The sequence below is a fragment of the Manis javanica genome, chromosome 6 (assembly GCF_040802235.1).
Source record: "Manis javanica isolate MJ-LG chromosome 6, MJ_LKY, whole genome shotgun sequence".
NCBI lineage: Eukaryota > Metazoa > Chordata > Mammalia > Pholidota > Manidae > Manis > Manis javanica.
Window position 1 is genome coordinate 129,417,534 of NC_133161.1, and position 25,040 is coordinate 129,442,573.

The following is a 25,040-nucleotide window of genomic DNA, read 5'->3' on the forward strand; positions in this document are numbered from 1 at the left end:
CAGGAAATGCAAAAATAAAAAAGGAACATCCGATGGAGAGAATGAACAACTGGCAAACAAACAGTGTCTACAAAGAGTAATTTTCAACTAGCCTCTGAGAATACCCTGCCAAGTGTTTCTATGCAATTTCAGATGGGTTTTGCTTGAAACGTGGTTTGGACTACTCTGAACCGTGAAGCTAATTAAGGCAATAACCCATACAGAGAAGCAAATAACCGCAAAATGGTGTGTCTCCTACACACCAGGCCAAGGTATAGGGGCTTTATTTACTACATCATTTCATCTCAACATGATTAATTTGACCTTACCACCTTCATACATGAGTAAAAAATAAAAAATTACTTCAGAATCACTCCATTCAACAGAAATGCAAAGATGTCACTATTCCTAGAATTCCTGCCACCAACACCCAACTCCTTTTTGTTCAGCACCTTTTTCATATGAATAGAAAGAAACAGCTCTAAAAGCTACTATGTTATTTCAAATTGACCCACTCACATCCAAATGCCAAAATGCACTGGAACTTCCTCTCCACCTTTACAGCAGAGAGGGGAGCAGTTTCCCAGCAACCTAGCTGGCTGCCACCTCAGCAAGCCCAGAGACCACTGGCTCACTCCAGCAACAGATGTCCCCAAAAGGTGACTCCCTTGCCTGTGACTACACATGCTCTCTGGAGAACCAGCAGGGCCACCAAGGCAACTTGAGTGCACAGGGACAGACTGGGCCTGCACCTGCATCAGCTCTGGCAGACCAGCCAGGGAGCTCCCTGTGCGGGGCCTCGGAACCCCCTGTACCACAGGCAGCCACCCCAGGAGAACAGCCCCAGGGCAGAGCACCTGCAAGGCCCCAGCCCACCATCCAAACCCACCAGGCACATGCAGTCTACCCAGGAGACACTCCCTCCCAGGGCCACTCCTTCAAGACTGGGAGAGGCAGCTAATTCACAGAAACAGAGGAAATCAAGAAGGGGAGGAAACAAGAGGAATATGCTAATGACAGAACAAGACAAAACAGGAGAAAAAACCTAGAAGAAATGGACTTCAGCCACCTATCTGATGCAGAGTCCAAGGTGACAGGGACAAAGATATTCAAGAAACCTGAAGGGAGAGTGGACGAGCTTGGTGAGAACTTCAACAAAGAGACAGGAAATAGGAGCAAAGTAACTGAGGAGGAAACTACATTGGAGGGAGTCAATGGCGGATTAGAGGGGGCAGAGTGGTGCAGCAGCCAGAGGACAGGGTGGAGGGGAGCATGCACGCTGGCCGCAGGCAGGAAAGGTGATCTCGTGGCATGAGGACAGCCTCAGTGATCTCAACCAGAACATCAAGTCCACCAACACTCACATGACAGAGGAGTCCTGGACGGAGAAGAGACAGAAACTCATTTGAAGAAAGAATAGCTGAAAGCCTCCTGATCTGGGAAAGGAAACAGACGTGTAGGCCCAGGAATCACAGACAACCCCAGACAAGAGAAACCCAAGCAGGCCACAGCAAGACCCTGATAATGAAAATGTGTGAAAGTTTCAAGATACAGTCATAAAGGCAGCAAGAGAAAAGATGCTGGTGACGCGCGAGGGGAACCCCGTCATGCTCTCCAATGGGAGCTCCAATCAAGGACCGTCTAGCCAGGAAGGCCACCCAGACCTGAAGAAGAGATCAAGAGTCTCCCAGAAAAACAAAACTTAAGTTCACCACCACTGAAATGAAACTTTAAATAAAGTTAAATGGACTTGTTTAAGCATAAAAGGAGAAGCGGTGTTGTAGTAGAACACTATCACAGGATACTAATTTCACTTTCCAGACCAATCACAGTGCAAAGGTAGTAAAACAATAACTTGAAAACTAGGATGAAGGTAAAAAGACAAAACAAGTAAGATTCAACTTATTTAAAAAATTTGTTAAGGGAATCGTCATGAATATGTGCTATCATATCCATGAAGCATGGAGAAGGGAAAGTAAAAACTTAATACCATCAGAATGCATCTGAAATTAATTTCATATAGGCTGCTGTACACTTAGGATATTATAGGTGAACCTCATGGTATCCACAAGCTAAAAACCTAGAGCTGAGATGCAGAGAAAAGAAAGAATCCAAGCGCGATACTAAAAAAAAACTATAGTCATAACCAAGAACAGAGAAATACTACAAAGAAAATAAAACAATTCACAAAGTGAAAATAAGGATGGAGCTATCAATAATCACTGTAAATATAAGAATCTAAATGCTCCAATCAAAAGACACAGGGTGACTGATTGGATGAAAAAACAAGACCATCTGTATGCTCCCAGCAAGAGATGAACTTCATTTAAGGACACAAACGGACTAAAAGTGAAGGGATGGGAAAAAATATCCTATGCAAGTGAAACTGAAAAAAAAAAAAGAAGATGGGAAGCAATACTACTATCAAACATGGGAAGACTTTAAGACAAAGGACACATAACAAACAGAGAAGGCATTACATAACAATAAAGCCATCAACATAGCAAGAAGACATAGAAACTATAAAGATCTATGCTCCCAACAGAGGAGTGTCTAAACATATAAAACAAATATGAACAAACAAAGGGAGAAAAACAGAGTAATACAATAATAGCAGGGAATTTATAACACCCTATAGATGGACATCAAAGAATTGGCGATCTATACAGAAAATTGAGAAGGAAACAGGAGCTTTGAACAAGTTATTAGACCAGATGGACTTAACCAACATATACACAAGAATCCATCCCAAAACAAACAATACATATTTTTTAATGTGTACTTTCCAAAAGATATCACACATTAGGTAGAAACCAAATCTCAATAAACTTAAGAGTCAAATCCTATGAAGCATCTTTTCTAACCACAGTGGAAGGTAAGCTAGTAATCAATTAAAGGCAGGAAAAAACTGTAAAAACACACAAATACATAAAGACTAAACAGCATGATACTAAACAACCAATGGGGCAACAGGTACCACTAAGAGGAAAACCAAAAATACCTGAAAACTGAATAAAGATAGAAAAAGAAAAATTAAAATCTTTAGGACACAGCAAAAGCCCCTCTGAGAAATTTCTAGCAATACAGGACTACCTCCTGAAACAAAAATTTCAAATAGGCAGTCTAAAATTACCTCTAAAGGCATTAGAAAAAGAAGAACAAAGAAAGCACCAAGTGAGAAGGAAGAAAATGATAAAGGCAGAATTAAATGATGTATAGTATTACAAAAATATAAAAAAGTTGCTTCTCCAGAGAGACAAAAATGATAAACTTCTAGTGAGACTCATCAGAAAAAGATAGAACACTCAAACACAATCAGTGCTGAAAGAGATGACATTAAAACATAAACTACGTAAGTACAAAGGATTAAAAGACATTACTAGAAAAAATTACACACCAATAAACTGGGCAACCTAGAAGATAGAAGAAATGGATAGGTTCCTAGAAACCAACACTTTCCCAAGTCTGAAGCAGGACGAAATAGAAAATCTGAAGAGATTGATTATTCATAACAAAAATGAATTGATAATAATAAAAAAAACTCCAAAGAAAAAAGCCCATCACAAAATGACTTCACAGCACAATTCTATGAAACATGTATAGACAAGGGCTGATATATATACTCAAAAATGTGAGGAATAAAGCACTTCCAAATTCATTCTACAAGGCCAGCATTACACTGACATCAAAACCAAGAAAAAAAGAAACACCAGAAAAATAGAAAATTACAGCCCAATAGCCCTGATGAACATAGATGGAACAATATTCAATAGAACATGAGCAGATGGAATTAAAAAATGCATTGAAAGGATCACTGACCACGACCAAGTGGGATGTTTTCCAAGGAAGCAACGATACATCAGTTATCAAGAAATCATTCAATGAGATACACCACATTACAAAAGGAAGGGTGAGAACTCTACAATCATCTCGAAACATAAAGAAAAAACCATTTGGCAAAATTCAATATCAATTCATGATAAATACCTCTAAAAACAAAGTGGGTTGAGAGGGAACATGACTCAATATTTTAAGGAAATATAGAACTCACCCACAGCCAAAATCATAATGGTGAAAAGCAGAAAATGTTTCCTATAGGATCAGGAACAAGACAAGGATGTCCACTCTCAACACTTCTTCAATACAGTACCTCAAGTCCCAGCCACAGCAATCAGAAAGAAAAAGAAGTCAGACAAGAAAAAGAAAAAAAGTTCCCCAAACTGGTAAGGAAGAAGTAAAATTGCCATTATTTGCAGATGGCATGACACTCTATCTAGAAAACACGAACAAATCCAACAAAAATGATTAAAATTAAGCAATGAATTCAGTAAAACTGCAGGATACAAAATGAATATACAGAAATATATAAAAAACAAATTTGCAGAAAGATAATGTAAGAAAACAATCCCAGTTGCAATTGTAGCAAAAGTAGTAAGAGATCTGGAGAATGTCTAACCAAGGAGGTGAAAGAGCTGTACTCTGAAGATGCTAAGATACTGAGGCAAGAAACTGAAGGTGACACAAGTTAATGCAAAGCATCTCATGCTCATGGAATGCAAGAATTAAAATGGTTGATATTAACGTTAAAATAAAAATTAGTAATTTTGTTAAAACTACCTGCAGCTCTGGGAGGAAACTGCAAGTTGGTGCAGCCACCATGGAAAGCAGGATGGAGGTTTCTCAGAGAACAGCTATGCTCTCTGTAATGCTATGGGATGAACACTGGGAAGGACACTGAATGGTGGCTTGCTAAGGATGCTAAAAGGAGTTACCTATCTGCCTCATGTGACCCTGGAGGTAGAGAGCAGCAAGATGTTTGCTGAAATGGATCAAGTAGAACTTTCATGAGTTCAGTTTAGACAGACGAGGTTGTTCCCTGTGGAGACCTCGTAGGGAAAACAAAAATTAAGAGGGTGAACCTAACCCACTGGGCTTCTCCACTAAGAAGGGACAGTCCACTCTAGCAGACAGCTTCTTTCAGAGGCAGGAAGGGTGGGTCACAGGGGAAGCCCTGATTTGCAAGCAACCTGCCTCGTGGAAGGGGGTGGGAAGGATGCTCTCACCTGTGACTATTCATGCTCCAGGGACCTCCCTGCTGAGGTCAATCTCCCCAGCAGCCAGCCCCAAAGTCTCCCCATCTGACTTCTCTGCTAGGCGGTTGTGGGGAGCCAGCTGCCTTCCTCAAGCTCTCCTAGTGCACAGGCACCCAGAGATACACACTGTCCCAGGACGCACAGTGCTCTAACACACAACACACAACCACATGTGCAAAAGCTACCACACACACATGGAGGGGAGCCAACACCACCGCGACGCACTCACCAGGGGGACAGGCCGCAGCCACGCAGCTGCAGGGACCTTGACACATCCCCTGAACTCCTACGCGCTGCCCCGTTTGGGAGCACAGAGGGCCCCTGGCCCCGGCGCATGCACCCTCGCAGTGCCCATGCCTGCGTGCCCACCTGCAGTGGGCCCGAACCATTACCTGCAGTCAGAGAAGCTGGCGGGCCTGGAAAGCTCCCAGATGAGACCTGGTCACCTTCCTGGCTGGGTAGGTGCATGCGCTGCCCATGGCTTTCCAACGCCCACACACAGCTTTTCACTTTCCTTCCAGGGCCCAAGCAACACCCCCAAACTCCCTGATAAAAAAGCCAACGTGGCGGTGGCTACTTACTATGAGCTGAAGCTGCTGAAAGTTGGCGAGGCCTGCTGGGTCCCTGGCAAGGGGGCCTCTGTTGGCAGAGGCAGGAGTCTGAGGGCCTCTAGCAGCGGGGAGCCCTGGGCGTCAGTGAAGGTCAGCATCAGCGGGAAGAAGGCACTGGAGGGCGGTGGTGGCAGCAGGCGTCCGGGGCAGGTGTCAGCGGGAGGCACCAGCTGGCGGGGACAGGCGGGAGGGCTCCGGGGTCGGTGGTTGCGCTTTGGTGGGGGGAAGCGGCGTCAGAGCCGTTGGCTTTGGCTGGCGGGGCCTGGGTGTCCGTTGCGGGCAGACTCCGTCCCCTTATGACGTTGCCTCCCCCGTATCCCGGAACCGACACCAAACGACACCAACCGACACCGCCAACTGTCGCTCACGACCACCACTTTCCACCCCCAACCGACGCCATCACCAGCCATGGATGCTGCCCGCCCACTGCCAAGGCCACCGCCGCCGCTGCCGCCTCACCCTCGCCTCTGGCTGTGCACCTGCCCACTGCAACATCGGAGGTCCACCCCGGGCACAGACATCTGCGCCTCCTGCCGCTGTGGACGCCACGGCCGCCCACGGAGGCAGCCCGTCCACGCTGCAGCCCACCGCAGACCCCACTCCCCACTGCCCGCCGCCGCCTCTCAGGGTGCACCTGCAGACGGCAGGCTGGACTCTGCCCCCAGCTGTAGACCCCGCAGCGAGGCGGCCCAGCCTGCAGCCTCCCGCAGCGGATGCCTTCCCCACCCGATCCCTCCCCGACCTGACGCCGCCCGCCCCCTGGAGGTGGCCGCTTACCATGAGCTGCCCCTGCGAGGAGCACAGGCCTGCGTGAGGAAGAGGGTGCCGGGTCCCTGGCGAGGGGGGTCCCTGGCGAGGGGGGTCCCTGGCGAGGGGGGCCCCTGGAGCCGGCGGGAGGAGGCCGCGGGCGGTCGCTGTTGGAGGGCACCGGCAGGCAGCGCAGGGCTTTGGCAAGCGACGGCGGCTTCAGCGGGAGGCCTTGGCAGCGGAGTGGAGACACCGGCGGGCGGGCACAAGCAGAATGCTTCCTCTGCTGCAGGTGGCTGCACACTGTTGGAGAGAAGCATGGTGGGCACCAGAAGCGGGCGGCCCTGGCCGGCGGGACGAGCATGTGCGACGTTGGTTGGGAGCGGTCCCTGCCCCCAACGACGGAGGGCGCGGGCATCAATCCCACACTCCCCTCTCCGTGCAGCATCCCTGTGAAATAAATGGAGATAAGAAAACTGCAAAAGGAAACCGAGAAGTTTATCTAGAGGATAAAGAATTAAGGGGCAGGTGCTGTGAGAGTAAAAGTGAGAATAACTTTTCAGGTTGCATGTAGGGGAATGCTTAGTAATAATCTTCGGAACTGCCGTCAAGTAAATGAAATTAGGCATGGAAAAGTGATCTTGAGAAATGTCATTTCTGGTAATTAAATAATCTTTCCTAAAATTCTTCAAGAGATATCAATAGAGATAGAGAGCCCCTTCTAATTACTCATGGTTTCACACCTGTGCATCTATGAAAGCAATTTAGTTTGGCAATGTGACCCTATGGAGTGCTAGAATTTTTCAGGGTATCACTGAACTGACCCATCACAAAACTCACTATCATTCCCCTCCGATGCCAGTGCCAAAGTACACATTGTCTTATGTTCTGAATCCTGGTAAAAATCATTAATATCTGCCTAGTTCTAGAGAAAAAGCCCTTATTTTACTTGTCTCTCCCCTTAGAACCTGATTATTTAATTACACTGTTTTATAGATTTCATAACCTTCTTTCCAGTTCATTCAAATAGTGGCCCCCACAGCCCTGGGCTATGATCCAGGTTGCAGACCTTTGTGACCTGCAGTACCCACAGCTTCTAAATGCTCATTTCCCTCTCCTTTGTCTCTTAACCTTCAGCCTGTTCTTTACAATGAAATAGCCAATATGATCTTCACCATTCTATGTATCTGATGGTGACATTCTATTGCTCAAAAAAACTTCAATGATTCCTTGCTCCTTGGGAGGAGCTCAAGGTACCTTCACCTTGTTCTTATCTCTGAAGCTTCATACCTCACTGGTCACCACCTTGGATTCTTAACTCCTTGACATACCAAATATTTTCTTTTCTCCAGCTAGCCATGCTATCTTCAGCTTGTGAGACAGTGTCCTCTTTGTGTATGATGCACTTATTCTCCCCACCTCACTCCTGCCTTACCTGACCTTGTTCGTGCTCATTGTTCAGGGTCCCCTCCACGGTGCCATCCTTGAAAGAAGCCTCCACCATCCTCTTCTCTCAGGTCTGATTAAGTGCCCCTTTTCTGCGTTCTGATCGTTGTGGCCATGTTTAGCTGTCTTCTTCACGAGACTTAAGCTCTGTAGGAACACAGGTCACGTATTTCTTATTTAGGATTGTGAAGAAAGAAACAGAAGAACAAAACCCACAAAAACAACAGTGAAACACTGTGAGGGGCTCATCTAGCATTCAACAAACATTTGTTGAAGTAAAATTAAACTTCATGTATTCTGCCTTTCCATGCAATAGTAAATATGCCGAATGCTAAGTCAAATGCATCTATCACTTCCCTGCTAGCCTGGGATTGGCTGAGACTATGGTTATCTTGTTACTTGTCAGTGTGTCTCAGAACACAAAATGTATCAGACTCACTGTTGTGTGCTAGACAAATACTTACTTAGTGCTGGTACACAGTAGGCATTAAAGAATAATTGCTTTCCAAGGAGCCATACAAAACATTTTTTCATTAGCTTATTACTAGGAGCACAAGAACAATCAAACTTTTACAAACAAATAATATTCTTAAGTAATTTGTCAGAATATAGTTTTTAATTTCCCCAGTAAAGTTGCACTTGTCAGCCCTAGGTTTCTGTATTCTGAGACCTCTTTATAATATGCTGAGAGAACAAATGGACTGTAATAATAATAATTTAATTTTTATAATTGGTGTCATGCTTTTACCTAGCAGACCATTACAATATCAATTGGCTATTAAATAAATGTATTGTCCAAACATACTTTACATTAGAATTATGAACAAAGCCTCAGTGTTTTCACATTTCAGGCCTACGTTTTTGCCACATTTTGATGTCATGTACCACTGCATTGGATTTTCATTATTCTTGAATGTGGCTCCTTGAAATGTCAGATTCTAAGTTATTTGCTTTTCTTTTTGTAAGGTTGGAGGCACCAGAGGGAGGAGTGAGCACATAGGACACTGATGACATGCCAAAGTCCCTGGCTGCTGCCCTCTCCCAACCTGAAAAATATGCCTTAGGCTAGCCAATCCTCGCACCGCTGTAAATCTAAGCTCTGCCTCCCCCTACCTTCTTTAAAAATTCACTGCCTGCCCTGCTGAGTGCGACTTCCCCAGCCTCCATTTCTGTAGACTAAGGAACATTGCCCAGGAATTGCACTCAAATAAAGTGCCTGGCCCTTTGTTGCCTCTCATCGCCTGCTTATTTCGGCTAGAATTTATCTTACATTTGCCGAAATCCCGGGAAGGAATGTGAGTGCAGGGCCACTTCCGGCCACCGGCAGCCCTGCCCCCTTCTTCCCTGACCCAGGACCTCAGCCTGTTCTCTGCTGTGTGGACTATTTTCCGTTGAGTCCCTCAGTTTCCCCTGGTCTGTTTCCCTTCCTAACTCCATTTCACCTGGTCTGTTATAAATCGTAGCTACGTCCAGGTTGGGGCATCCGGCCCACCCTCTGCGGGCATCTGGCCCACCCCTGGCCCTGCGGTGTGAGAGACATCCCTAACCCAGGCCCCAGGACGTCTGTGGGCATCCGGCCCGCCCCTGGCCCTGCGGTGCAAGAGACATCCCTAACCCAGGCCCCAGGATGTCTATGGGCATCCGGCCCGCCCCTGGCCCTGTGGTGTGGGAGACGTCCCTCAACCAGGCTCCCAGGATGTCTCCCCTGACTTGGCGCACTTGGGATGCTGGGCACTCCTCTCAGCGGGATTAGTTGGGGGGTGACACAGGCATGGGGAACCAGCCCTCAAAAGCGGAGGCTCAGACCCCACTGCAGTGTCTCATTTCTAATTTGGCTACTCTATATTTGTTCTGGGAAGTTTGCAAATGGAAGCTAGTCTTTCTTTGCTCTGAGGCTGAGCCTCAGTATCCCTTGGACAATAAATCTTGCTGGCCCCCCAAAGGAACTTTCAATTTTGGCCTCCTCACCGACTGAATTAAAATTAATTATTGCCACCGGAGCGGAGAGTGGGGTGAAATCCCATATGTGCAGGCTTTGGACTATGTGTTCCTGGCCAAAACTTTACTTTAAGTGTTCGACTCAGGTTCTCCTGGCCCAATCTCCAGTTAAAAGATTGTCAGCCTCTTACTCTGCACAGTCCTTCTTCCTTTTCAGATCCGCCAGAGGGCCTTAGTCTCCCACCTCTCTCAGCTCGCTACCCCCACCCCTCTCCGCCACCATCTTTAAGTTCTTTGTCCTCCCCTGTGTTGCTGCCATCTTGAAGTCCTACATCCTCAACCACCCTGCCTTCCTGCTCCTCTCCTCTTCGGGGGCTGCACCACCCCCTCCCCCTCTCCTTCCACCTTCACCGCCCTCTTCCCCCACTGGAACACACTCCTCCCACCCTCTAGTTCCGGAAGCCATGGACAGGAAGCTGAGAAGAGGGAAAGCAATTGGATATCAGTGACTCAAGTCTTTATATCGGTTTGTCTGTCTGCATATATGTTTTTATATGAAAAGTGTTGATAACTGTAGTTGTTATATCTCAATTTGTATGTTTGTGTGTCTAAGTGTGGAAATGAAAAATATTTTCCTACCTCCGGATGGTATTAATAAAAATTGATTTAAAAACAAGCACTTGTGAAAATTGGGCATTTTAAAACTTCCAGAAAATCTAATAAAAAATATTAAGCATTAATGCTAATTTAAGTTTAACTGAAACGGACATGTCCTTATAGTTATTAGCTGCCAAAGCTTATTTAAAGTCATTTAAATTGATGTTATCTGTTAAACATTTCAAGAAGATGCTTAAAGAAAAGCTTAACTTTGTCTAATGTTTAGTAAAAGTTTTGTAAGTAATCTAGCATGGTTGCTAAAAAATAAGTAAACAAGTATAGCAAATAAACATCTTAATAATGTATATATATGCAAACAGCCTGAGAATTTTTGTAGTAACCAAAATTCAAAGTTTGCTAAGTTATATAGACTTATTTTGTGCCTAATGAGAAATTGTGCTGTAAAGCACATTTCAAAAATGATAAAATGTTCATAAATTTGTCAATCTCTAAAAAATGCTAGTGTAACAGTTTACAATAGCCTGCTTCTCAGTGTTCACTAAAAATTAAGGTACCTAATGGTTTTAAGTTCTAATTAAAACTACTTAAAGTAATAAGGAGAACATTTCTGCATGCTAAAGAATGTGTCTTTTGATAAAAGAAAGTAACTTTGTTCTAAAGTACAGCTGTTTATTTAGAGGGAGAACCTAAATGTAAAAAGAAGGTTGTAGAAAGTTTGTAGAAGAATTTAATATGGTCATGCTGTATAAAATTAAAGCAAATGAGTTTCGGTATCAAGTACATAGCAAAATTAAGAATTTTGTTTTCAGTTAAAAAAACAAAGTTTTCTTAACTGTCTGCTCTTAATATTAAAAGATTGCAAAGGGTTCTCTGTTTTATCAAAGCAGTTTCTCATGCTTAAAGTCTCAGTGAGTTGTCAGAGTATTTAAGAAAATGAGATCTTAATATTAAAAGGACTAAAAGCTAAACTTTGCTAACAACTGTATAACCTTCTTTATTTGTCTTTGAGGTATTTTGTTGTCATTCTAGTTAAATGGATAAGTATTGCTTCATGGCAACCTAAAACCTTATTTAAGCAAATGCCAAAGAAACTTTCTTTTGACAACTTGCCAAAATCAAATGCAAAAAGGTGCTTTTACCTCTAGTTAACTCTGATATTTTCCAGAGCCCCTAGAACATGTCAGAAGAATTTTTTTCTCATTGGAGAAAGTATTTAGCTAATTTGGCTTATGTATCTGATATATAATTACCTGATTAATTACCTGGAAAGCACTGTCAAAAGAATGATGCTAAACTTTGTTACTAAATGTTTTGTTACAGAAATATCCAAATTTCTTTATGTCAACTGTCTTACAGTAAGCTCTCATCAGATCTTTAACCATTGTCATTTGTAAGTCTTTTGTCATCTATACTCACTGTTTTATTACTCCTAAACTAGTAAAAAACTAGATTTCAGCAGAACAAGTATTAGTTACATAAAATTAAGTGAACTAAGGAAGATGATTTTGTAGTTTTTTGTTTCAAATGTTGTTGATAAAGTGTTTTAAGCTTTTCCTCTTAAGCTGACAACAGTTTAGTAAATGACTGCCTTTATAAGCAGAATTGAAACTTTATCTTTCTCTCTACCTGATCCCTCCAGAATTTGAAAACTCTCAGTAACTATTTTTATATTTCATGGCGGTATGTTTATTTGCACAAGTTCAATAAGAATCTGCTTTCCTTGTAAGAAGACCAATTAAAAACACTGGTTATATTACCAAGGCTTTGACTAGAACGTCATACCTGAGAGACACGTGCGTAAACTCAGATATGAACAGACAGCTTTAAAGAACTAAGATTGACTGACTTTATAAAGCCAACAAAACCCCTTAGAAGAACTGGCCTGGTACCTTGCTAACAGAGTTCCCAGCAGCCTTACCAGGTGAGTAAGGAAAGTCACTTCCTGGCAAGTGCAAGAACCTCAAAATGTCATGGAAAGTTCAAAAAAAAAAGAATTCACCAAAATGTACAGGTACTGCAAGCACAACATGATGGCAAGTCTGGCTTGGCTGTCTAGTCTTGAGAAGCCTTTAAAAGTTCAATCTGAAATTCCTTACAAAAAGTTCCAGCAAAGCACATTTAAAAAATCCCACGTAATCAATTACTCTTCTTGCTGCACTTATGCAAATAATCAAGCCAACTGTTAATTATTTTCTTAATCTAACTACTTCTAATAAAAATGAAGGTAATTTTAGAGAAAAATATTGTTTCAATAATGCAGTCTTATCTACACTAAATCCTAATACTAGTCATTGAGATGTAAACTCAATCCAAAATTCTAGTTTCCCCATGATACCTGGCTATAATTCTCAATTAGACTCTTCATATTTCTAGTTCTCATATTCAGCCATGCATTCTTAATCTCATCAAGTTTGTCCTTCCAGAATAGAAGCGCCAACCTTCTGAGGCCCTCTCAACTGACCAGTGATAGAAATCTAGCTGCACCCTTTACTGCGCCCCCTCTCAGCATGAAGCAGCCAGAGCAGTCATTGCCCCTTTTCCCTAGCAGCAGCTAGAGTCTCTAACTGTAGAAGAGAAAATGAGACAGAAACCGTGAGCTTAAACAGGGTGAAGTGAGAGCCTCTAAGAAAGGCAGGGCAAGATGTTTGCAGTCAGAGCAACGTAACTACATGCTAAACCTCCCCCCCACGACGTCCCTTGTCAGCCGGAAGTAGCCAGATTGATTCATCGCCCATTATGACCAAAAGGCTGGAATGTAAGGTTGGAGGCACCAGAGAGAGGAGTGAGCACGTTGGACACTGATGACGTGCCAAAGTCCCCGGCTGCTGCCCCCTCCCAACCTGAAAAATGTGCCTTAGGCTAGCCAATCCTCGCGCCGCTGTAAATCTAAGCTCTGCCTCCCCCTACCTTCTTTAAAAACTCACTGCCTGCCCTGCTGTGTGACTTCCCCAGCCTCCATTTCTGTAAACTAAGGAACATCGCCCGAGAATTGCACTCAAATAAAGTGCCTGGCCCTTTGTTGCCTCTCGTCGCCTGCTCATTTCGGCTAAAATTTATCTTACACTTTTTGTTAGCAATCTTCTTAAAAATGGAAATATAAAGTCCATTGAACATGGAATACCAGAAAACAAGATATCTTTTGATCATTAAGTTCAGTTTTTTAAGCTTTTTTTAAAGTGTAATACACATAAACATACACTTCTAAAATGAGTTAATATTCTCAATTTGTTTTCATAGCCTTTACATAATTGTGTAAAAGCCATCAAAATCATGAAGAACTTTACCATCACACCATAAGACCCAACTCATTCTACTCACTAATACACCACCCCCAAGGTTAACCACTATCCTGACTTTTAAACACAATAGATTTGTTTTGTTTTAAACTTAACATAAATGAAATCATAAAGTATGTACTTTTTTGTGTCTACTTCTTTCCCACTCAAATTGTGTTGAGACATCTGTATTGTTACATGTAGTAGTAGATAATTGTCATGGCTGTGCAGTATTCCATTATTTGCATATAGTACAATTTATTTTCCCATTATATTGATAGACATTTGAGGAATTATCAGTTTGGGCTATTATAAATAGTTCTATTTTGAACTTATATGTATTTCTGTTAAGTGTATACCACAGAGTGGAATTTCTGGATCATGGGATATGCATAGATTTAACTTTGGTACATAGAGTTAAACACTTTTCAAAGAGTCATTACCAATTTGCTCATCTGCAAGCAGTGTATGAGAGTCTGGTTTCTCCACATGCTTCTCAACACTTGCTATTATATTATTATTACTATTGATATTATTAGTATAATTACATAAACTTCAGCCATCCTGCAATGTAGTGGAGTAGGTATATATTGTTCTAATTTGTATTTCTCTGATGATTAAGTTACTAAAGTGCCTTTTATATGTTACTGGCCATCTGGGTGCCCTTTTTTGTGATGTGTCTGTTCAGGTTCTCTGCCCATCTTTTGCTAGTTTTGATGTCCTTTTCAAATAGATTTGTGGAGGCTCTTTATCTTTTGTTGGATTTACATATTGCAAATATGTTTTTCTACCCTTGGATTTCTTTTTTTTTCCTCTCTTAATGGTTTATTTTCATAAATAGAATTGCTTAAGGTAAAAATAGACCAATTCATTGGACTTTTTATCATTATGGTTAGTGTGAAGATTAATTTCCATAAGCTGCACCTTAAAATAAAATATTTTGAAAACTATTTCTACAAAGTAACAAGTATTTGGACTTCAGACCTATTTTGGTCCCTGGATCTTATGTATGGCATGATCTTAGAAAAAGTAATTAATTTCTCTTTGCTTCTATTTACTCATTGTAAAATAGACACAAGAAAAAAATATATGTATTTCCTCTACTGAATGCAAAAATAAAATAAGCTATATTATGATCATGAAATGTCTTTGTAAACTGCAAAGCACAACATATGTAAAAGACAATGATAAAAAGAACTGTGTGATTTTTCCCATGGGGGCACAAGAGATCTATGTGCCCTAACTAATGCCATGACCTTCAGTCAGTGTTCAGCTTGTAGAAAATAATTAATAGATTAGCAAACCAGAGTACTTTTTATCAATCTGTAGGTACCTCTAATATTGTTAATTTGATTGGAATTTCTTTAATCATAAGATCAATTAGATCTTTTCTGTATAATCAAATAAACTTAAATTTCATAATTTTCTTATTGTTCTTGTTTGTATCCACCACTTAAAACCCTGTGTCCTAGAGCACATCAATTCATATATGAACTAGAGCCATGTGAACTAGAAAACAATTTGACCATAAAGTATTGCCATTTTACAGAATCATATTTTTCAAATATTTAATATAACATTCATGAAACTATAAGATATATCTGTTCATTTAGTTGTCCTGTACATTCAATGAATACTTATTAAGAATTTAAGTTAGTGTAAGTCAGGATAAGCTGGATGATGCTTCATAAAAAGTAACTGTAGCCTTTTAGTAGCTTAAAACATCGAAGTGATTTTTTGCTCATACTATGCTACATATCTGTCTCAAGTGAGTTGCCATCTCTGATTCATGTTTTTCTCACTCTCAACCCAAGGTGAAGGGCCAGCCACCATTTAGAGCATTGTGAGCTGTGGAAATGATAATGGTGTTCTGAAGAGTCTCTTTTCAGAGATGATACATCCAAAATATGGTATAGGTCTTTTTGTTCACAACTTGCTGGCCATAAGTAGAAACACCATTCCACCCACACAAAAGAGGGCTAAGAAATACAAACTTACATGGCTGAAGGACGGAGAGCTGGAATATCTGGTGAGCAGAAGTAATGACGGTTTGTACTGTCCTGTACATACCAAAGGGTCGCTGGAGAGCCAAAATGAAAAAAGGCATGGCCTGCATCTCTACAGTGACAAACAGAAAGTACACCCTACTGAGATGCATGCAGTAATAGTTTGGTGGCTACACAAAGGAAAGCATGATAAACTCTTTTCTGATGAGTTTGGAAGGACTTAAAGAAAGAGGGAAATAATGATCTGTGTCTTGAAGCATAAATAAGAGTTCAAAAGGAAAAATGAATTGGGATGGCTAATTGTTTCAGGCATAAGAAACAAAATGACCAAATCCTAAGAAGTAATCTCTCCAATGAGGAAATGTATGGTTTCGTACACCTGGAGCACAGCATAAATGAAAGAAAAGGCAGGAAAGGAAGCTGGAAAAGTAGAAAGGGAGGAGAACATGGAGGGGCTTGCATGCCTAAAGACTGAGTGTAGGGTTCATGTTTATAAAGAGCGCAGCACTGAAAGGTTTTGAAAGTAAAACATTACCCAATTTTTGTTTCACAAGGAATGCTTTGGTCCTAGGTTGAGAAATGATAGGTAGTGTAAAAATGAAAAGCCGATTTGAGAGAGTAAAAACCTGAACAAAATCATGTTAGCCCACAAGGTTGAAAAAGAGAGTATATAAGATGTCAGTGAGGGCTTTGGCTTCTGGCCAACATGGAAGTAAGTAAAGAAAATAGAAAGTATACATGAAAAGAATGGATTTCAGGACATTGGACATCAGATAAAAAATTAGTTGTTCCTGAGAGACATGAGAAATACAAAAGGAGTCTTACAATCTCCTAGTTTATTAGCTGGAAAGAGTTTCCAGTCTGTGGTACAAGGGGAGGGACCCAGAAGGGGACTGATAATCTCTCTCTGAGATGCAGAAATGGAACTGGGAACATAAGAAGGCCGGTGCAACCATACAGAGTCTTCAGGAAAGAAGACTGAAGTGAAAGAGACAGAGAGTCTGTTTTTAAGGAGTTGGAGATTTTTCAAAAATACTCATCGTTAACATATGTGGTGTGCAACGGGAAATTACCCAAGGCTGAGGGAAGAGCTACCTGAAGGACTGAGATACAGTTCCTGATCCTGCCAATTAGGGTGGAGAATCTCATAAATTATAAGTGGGTTTTGCCTCAGAGTGAGGTAAATTATTCTTGAATTAAATCTCTGGTACCACCTAACAAGGTTTAAAAACAATACCTGAAAACACAAAACTTTCTGTAAGTACAATAATGATTCCCAGAACAAAACTCAAGAATATTTATAAAAATTCAAAACGCTCTGCACCTGATATGTTAAATATATAATGTCTGGCATCAAGTAAAAATGTACTGATTTACAAAGAGGCAGAAGTATACGACTCAATATGAGAGAAAAATCAATCCATTGAAACTTACCCAAGTTTGACAAAGATGATAGACTTAGTAGACAAGGACATTAAAGCAGTCACTGTAATCACATCTCAGACACTTTAGAAGCTAGAGGAAAGACTAAGCATGTTAGGTGGAGATGTGGAAGATATAAAAAAAAATTCTAATGTATAGTGAAACCAGGTTAGTGAACACCTAGAGGCAGGGTGTTGGGATTAGGGCTGTAAGAAGCATGAGAGAAGGGTTTATAAAACACCACAGAAAACTTTGGGGGGATGGATAACTCACCAGCAACTGTATAAGTGCTGTCACCATAATATAGGCAATAATATAGGGTTTAAGAGCAAGGAGGTTCAATAATATACTAAACTAGGGGTTATAGGGAGCATGCATAAGATGACTTGTTGAAAGGTAGAACCAAAAAGCAAATAACCCAATTAAAAAATGAGCAGAGGACCTGAACAGACAGTTCTCCAAAGAAGAAATTCAGATGGCCAACAGACACATGAAAAGATGCTCCACATTGCTAATCATCAGGGAAATCAAATTAAAACCACAATGAGATATCACCTCACACCAGTAAGGATGGCCAACATAGAAAAGACTAGAAACAACAAATGATGGTGAGAATATGGAGAAAAGCGAACCCTCCTACCATGCTAGTGGGAATGTAAACTAGTTCAACCATTGTGGAAAGCAATATGGAGGTTCCTCAAAAAACTTAAAATAGAAATGCCATTTGACCTGGGAATTCCAGTCCAAGGAATTTACACAAAGAAAACAACTTCCAAGATTCCAAAAGACATATGCACCCCTATGTTTATCACAGCACTATTTACAATAGCCAAGATATGGAAGATAAGTGTCCATAAGTGGATGAATGGATAAAGAAGATGTGGTACATAGACACAATGGAATACTATTCAGCCATAAGAAAGAAACAAATCCTACCATTTGCAACAACATGGATGGAGCTAGAGGGTATTGTGCTGAGTGAAATAAGTCAGACAGAAGAGGGCAAATACAAAATCATTTCCTTCATTTGTGGAGTATAACAACAAAGCAAAACTGAAGGAACAAAATAGCAGCAGACTCATAGACTCCAAGAATGGACTACTGGTTACCAAAGGGGATGGGTGGGGAAGGGCGGGTGGAATGGGAGGGAGAAGGGGATTGTGGGGTATCATGATTGGTGCACATGGTGTGTGTGGGGTCATGGGAAAACAGTGTAGCTCAGAGAAGACAAATAGAGACTCTGTGGCATCTTACTATACTGATGGACAGTGACTGCAATGGGATATGGGGAGGGACTCAGTAATAAGGGGGAATGTAAAAACCACACTGTTTTTCTTGTGAAACATTCATAAGAGTGTATATCAATGATACCATAATAAAAACAAAATCTCTCCCACTACAGGAAACAGCCTCAGGGTATATGACATCACCACACATTGTTCACATTGCAAAAAGATCATGTTTTGTTTTGGCAAGTCCAGCTCTGAGAAAATTCCTGCATCTGGGACTCCCCATCATTGCCCCAGAAGCTAAAGAGCCAGGCTAAGAGCTGGACCCAGGGCCACGTGACAAAATCTCCTTGGCTGGCATGTTCCCACTGGGCCTCACCCCCGTGTATCTTGGAACTCCAATCTTCCCAGTCCCTAACCTGGATGAACATCCAAAGGCTGCCAGCAAAAGGTGGGCTGGAGTCTGAAAAGAGATCCCGAAGGCTCAACTAAGTGGTCTGACCTCAGGGCTCTGTGGAAACACAAAGGGATCCTGCAGAGAGAGTGCCACATGGTGAAGCCATGAGCTATCCTCCCAAGAGTGCATCAGGGTGGAACAGGGTGGCATAGGAGAAAGATGTGAGGTGTGGGCCAAGCCAAATCCAAATACTGAATCCCAGTTCTTCCACCTTCTGGCTGCAACCATCTGAAGAACTCGCTTCAGTCTGTTTCCTCATCCTTACACTTTCAAGATGAATGACCCTATTTTATAATACTTGAAAAGCACTTAGCCTAGACATGGCACATAAGCACTCATTAAATTTTGCCACTGCTGCTATAACAAAATCGCTAATCCAATGCAACTACTGCATCAGGCATGAGCTGGCTTCACAGCTCCTCAAACTGTCACCACCCTGGTCCTACCACTCCTCGGACTGCTCCTGCTGTCAATGGCTGCACACCCACCCTGCCCCAGAGCCAGTACTCCATCTCAGAGTCACTGGTGTCCCACATCCTGTTGCCCACAGGCCCCAAACCACTCATTCTATGGTCCCCAATTGCAGAGCGTCCAATGCCTCCACCCCCATGGTCCTGGCCCTCCACCAATCAATCCCATGTCCTGGAAAGGGAAAACTTCTGTGTGTGCCTCCTCTACTCTCAGGGGCCTCATCCCAAGGAAATGTGCAACATCAGCTGGGCATCCTACAATTTAACTCATCTGACACCATCAAGCTGGAGTTAGTGTTATATTGCACAGGTTAAGGGTTCAGTCCCACAAGACTGCTCCCCCAACTTCAAATGCCAGTCAAAAGTTCAGGTTGTGACTTGTGCTCCTGAAGAACTGGCTACAAATCAAATTCCTTGGACCCCCCCCTCCTCCATTTCTACTAATTGTAGAATTAGTAGCTCACAGATCTCAGGAAAACATACTACTTGTTAGCCACTCCCCCAGCCTCTCTACACGTTCAATCCAGAAACTCTTCAAACTCCACCTTTTAGGGTTTTTATGGAGGCATCACTATGTACAGATGATTAAATAATTGGCCACTGGTGACTGACTGAACCTCCAGCCACTGGGTAGGTTTCAAGTTCCAACCCTCTAAAGGCAGTTTGGTTCCCCTGGAAACCAGCCCCCATCCAGTGATTAACTAGGGACTTTCCAGAAATCACTTAATTAACATCAATTCAGTTATGCTTGACAGGCACTTATGAATAATGAAAAACACCCATTTCACCTATACCTATATTACTGTGGGGAAAATGGACATTCCTATGGCCAGAATCCTCACCTGACTCTAAACTACTTGATGATGTAACTGGCCTGCTGCTAGGCTACTGCTTCCACACACATAGCCAATGAGCTACTACTGACAGTCACCACATAAAGAGCTCCCTCCACCCAGTGCTCTGGGAGGAGGCAGAGTCGGAGGTGGATTATGGACCTGCAGATTGCTGGATGCAGATGTGATTCTAGCACTTGACCTACTGCTGGGTATAAACTCTTTTACCCCAAGAATATTCTGTTGTCAATTATCAGTCTCACTGAATTCATAGTGAATTTGCCTGGGGCTGAAACCCTCAGGCAAGACAATCCTTCTAGAGCTATTTCAGAAGCCATGTACAAAGATGCCCCTATAGCTCCTATCACTTAGGAAATTTCAAAGATTTTAGGAGCAGTGTGCTGGGTGCCATGGATGAAAACCAAAATATATACTGCTTAATATATCACAATATTACATGCCCCCATCACTGGCCTCCACACCTTTATCACTGCCCCCACGCAGCTCCATCCTTAAACGGAGCCCTATCCCAGCCACACCTGCACCTGCAACAGGCCCTGAGAAAGCGCCAAGGCATGCGCCCCCACTCCCACCACTGGTTACTCATGCTCACACCATCAGCCTTCCCCACAAACTTAGATGCATGCACACACACACACACACACACACAGAGGAAGGGCTCCAATCAATGAACGAATCTGGGGATATCCTTGAATTTTAGAGATAATTTGAAAATCTAAAACACTTCTAAATCTAAAGCATGTGTGAAAGAGCAGACTACTTACAGAAAAAGATTTAAGAAAATCAAGATGCCTCATCTGCACTAATGAAAGTTAAGTAAGTATCAGAGAAAGCATCTAAAAGACCACTTCTCTGTTAGGGCCAGAGAAGAGATTTTCAGGAATAAAAGCACTTGCAGGATATCTATCTTTACCTGAGGAAAATACCTCAAAAAGTATTGCAAATCAATGTAAAAGGAATCAGATGAGAAATCTCAAATAGAAGAATACTGCTCAGCAGTACATTTTGCAAGAGATATATCATTATAAAAAAGAACAATGATGATATGATGAGGTCATTAAAGGGAAAATTAACATTAATAAAACACTTTTATAATAAATACACAAGTAAATATAAACAGCTATTCATAAAACAAAAATACAGACGTGTACATTTATGTATAAATATACACAAATATAAATGAAAAATTATAAACATTAAATGTTAAAGAAGAAACTAAATACTTAATATATAAATACACATATATATCCGAGCGACAAAGTGGCATCTCTCCCTCCACACTGTATTTGTCTGCAAGCCATCAGTCACCCGCTAACCTGCTCCCCATTCCCCAACATAAAAGAAGCTTGCAATCAACCCTGAGCTAAGACTTCACATGAGGATGTGACCTGCCATCTTCTCTGTCTGCTGGTTTTCTGAATGAAATTGCTTTCCTGGCCCTAACTAGTTGTCTCTAGATTTAGTGGCATGTCACACGGCAAGTGCATGAGCTTCAACTCAGCAACATATATATATAATACATTTCTATAATAAAACATTTCTAATTATCTCAGAAAAAAACAAGTTATATGGGGTGTATAATGGGAACAATGAACATAAATTTCATCAGTCAATGGAAGTATGAAAAAGAAAAGAAAAAGCAGAAAATAATAATGCGTTAAAATAAGTGAGTAAACATTAAAAGGGAGGATGTAAAATTAGGTAAATCATGACTACACTAAACTGAAGAGGTAAAATTATGCTACTGACAGAGACTATAGGTTGGGTTTGAAAACACCAAAATGTATCTATTATTTACAAGTAGTTCAACTAGGCAAAGACACATGATCCAAATACAACAGAAGTGAAAGCAGGCACGGCAATATAAATACCAAAGTCGAATTCAAGGTTAAAGGTGCTTTTTGTTAAAAAGATGGATCCTATAATAGCACCCAAAAATGAAATAAAACTATCCAAAATGCACTAAACATTAGTTGTATGTATGCCTCCCTTACAAATACACATCAATAAAATCAGCCAAAATGCACAGAGAACTACAAAGGGAACTATTAGTGAGAGATTATTATTTCTCTTCTAGAATATGAGGAATCAAGTAGACCCAAGAATAGCAAAAAGAGAGAAGATTTGAAAAATACTGCAGGCTATATTAAATATACTTAAGGAGAATCTTGCAACATACAAAAATCAAATATACTCTTCCTCTTATATCTACTAAACAAAATTCACTGTGTTAACTTGGCTTCAAAGAAAATCTTAATTAAACTTTTTAAAAAGTTGAGACTTTGCAGGACACACTTTATGACAAGTTGACAATAAAATTAAAAATAAAGAACTAAAACATATCTTAACCATTTGGAATGCAGAAGCTCACTAAATTACTCAGGATCAAAGTAGAACATCAAATCAAACTTATACATTTCATAGATAAAGATGTATTCATAGAAGAAACGTTATACCCCCTAAACATATTTAGAGTAACACTGGGAAACTAAGGGAAAGAATGACAATTTACATTAAAAAGAGGAAAAAAAGACAGGATCTAAAAAAGAAAAAAATAATATCACTATCTCAAAAGTAGGGAGTATAAACACAACCGTATGTCAAAATGGTCAATAAAAAAGAGAAAGAAAAATTATACATAAATATTACATTAAGAATGACATACTAACCTGAATGGGGGAAGAAGCAAAATAAGATCAATGTAAACTTGCACAAAACCCCACGGCAATATACTTTTCAAGTCTAGCAACATACCACGATAATAAATCATAAGTGGGAAAACAAACTAGTTGGCCAGTTAGAGAGGAAATCAGTTAGGATAAAGCCCCACTCACCCCTCTGATCCCTCATTACTCAGTCCCCACAGTCATCCAGCCCCACGGACTCCAGACCCATCTGTCCGCCCGCGGGCCCACATCCAAAACCGCATCGATGGCCTCCGACTCCCGCCCAGACCCCGCAGACCGCCGCCCCTCGTCACTCTGTCCCGTGACCACCCTCATCGCAGCCCGATCGCTCATCACTGGCATCAGCGGCGCTTCTTCCCTCAGACCCTGGAGCTCCAGTCCCCGCGCGCACGTGCCGCGGGGAGGTGAACTGAACTCATAGACACAGAACAGATTTCAAGGTTAAAGGTGCTTTTTGTTAAAAAGATGGATCCTATAATAGCACCCAAAAATGAAATAAAACTATCCAAAATGCACTAAACATTAGTTGTATGTATGCCTCCCCTACAAATAAACATCAAGGTTAAAGGTGCTTTTTGTTAAACCACAGATTGGTGGTTTTACTAGAGGCAGTTAACACATCCATCATCTCACACAGTTAAAATGTTTTTAGTGAGATATAATGGACATATAAATCCCCTTAGTCATGGTGTATAATTCTTTGTATGCATTGTTGGATTTGATTTGCTACTATTTTGTTGAGGATTTTTGCATCTCTCTGCTTTTACCCTCTGATCCTTTTTATCCTTTTATCCTTTTTTCTTAGATGTTTGATATAATTCACCAGTGCAGCCCATCTGTACTGCCTGGTACTTTCTGATTTGGGAGGTTATTGATTCTGGATTCAGTTTCTTTAATGAATATAGGCACATTCAGATTATCCATTTCTGCCTGTGTGAGTTTTCACAGTTGATGGCTTTCAAGGAGTTGGTCCATTTCATCTAGGTGATCAAATTTGTAGGCATAGAGTTGTTCACAATATTCCCTACTTCCTTTTAATGTCCATGGGGTTTGTAGTGATAGCCCCTCTTTCATTTCTGATATTAGGTATTTGTGTCTTTTTTCCCTTAGTTTCCCTGGCTAGAGGCTTATCAATTTTGATCATTTCAAAGAACCAGCTTTTGGTTTTGTGATTTTTCTCTGTTCATACCCTATTTTCAATTTTCTTGACTATTGCTCTAATTCTTATTATTTATTTTCTTTTTCATACATTGGAAATAATTTATTCTTCTTTCCCTAGTTTTCTAAATAGGAAATTTAGATTTTTGAATCTAGATCTTCCTTGTTTTCTAATATATGCACTGAATGCTATAAATTTTCCTATAATCATTGCTTTTACCGCATCCCACAAGTTTTATAAGCTGTGCTTTCATTTTGTCTAGCTCAAAAATTTTTAAATATATATCTTGAGACAATAAAGGAAATTTATGAAAAACTCAATGCCCACAAATTTGATAACCTAGGTGAGATGGACCAATTCCTTAAAAGACACAAGCTGCCAAAATTCACACAAGGAGAAACAGGCTGTACGAATAGTTCTATACCTATTAAATAAATTTAATCAATAACTTATACCCTTCTAAATATCAAAGCAATAAGCCTAGAAGGTTTTATTGGTGAATTCTAACAAGCATTTTAGGAAGGAATTATACCTATCTCTATAATCTCTTCCAGAAACTAGCAGCAGAAATGCTTCCTGAATAATTCTGAGACCAGCATTACCCTAATACCAAAATCATATAAAGGCATTATAAGAAAGGAAAACTACAGTCCAATATCTTCCACAAACATAGATGCAAAAATCCTGAGGAAAAGAAGAGCAATTTAAACCCAGCAACATATAAAGGATTATACACCATAACCAAGGGGTACTTATTCCAGATATGCAAGGATGGCTCAACACTAGAAAATCAATTCATATACTCCATCACATCAATGTGCTAAAAGAAAGTCACAAGATGATATCAGTAGATGCAAACAATTTTTTGACAAAAATCCAGTATCCTTGATTTAAAAAAATTCTCAGAAAAGAAGAAATGGAGTATAACTTCCTCAATTTTATGAACAATATATACAAAAACCTACAGCTAACATGACATGTAATGGATAGAAACTAGATACCTTCCACCTAAGATCAGGAACAAGGCAAAGGAGTCCCTTCTCACCACT

The 25,040-nt window shown here is 41.0% G+C and overlaps 1 protein-coding gene across 25 annotated transcripts in view; it reads right to left on the bottom strand.

The window, feature by feature from the left end:
- LOC118971619 (uncharacterized) overlaps nucleotides 1–25,040 on the bottom strand; it is a 605,019-nt gene that overhangs the window by 574,342 nt on the left and 5,637 nt on the right. For 12 of the 25 annotated variants that reach the window (XM_073239450.1, XM_073239455.1, XM_073239445.1 and 9 more), the window contains exons 2-4: nucleotides 7,866–8,023; nucleotides 6,461–6,733; nucleotides 5,654–5,895 (exon numbers count right to left, since the gene is read on the bottom strand). In XM_073239450.1, coding sequence (XP_073095551.1) covers nucleotides 8,017–8,023 — 7 coding nt within the window. In that variant the 3' untranslated portion in view covers nucleotides 5,654–5,895; nucleotides 6,461–6,733; nucleotides 7,866–8,016. Of the gene's footprint in view, nucleotides 1–5,653; nucleotides 5,896–6,460; nucleotides 6,881–7,865; nucleotides 8,024–25,040 lie in introns of all 25 variants that reach the window. The other 13 variants (XM_073239447.1, XM_073239458.1, XM_073239456.1 and 10 more) reach the window with 6 other exon arrangements.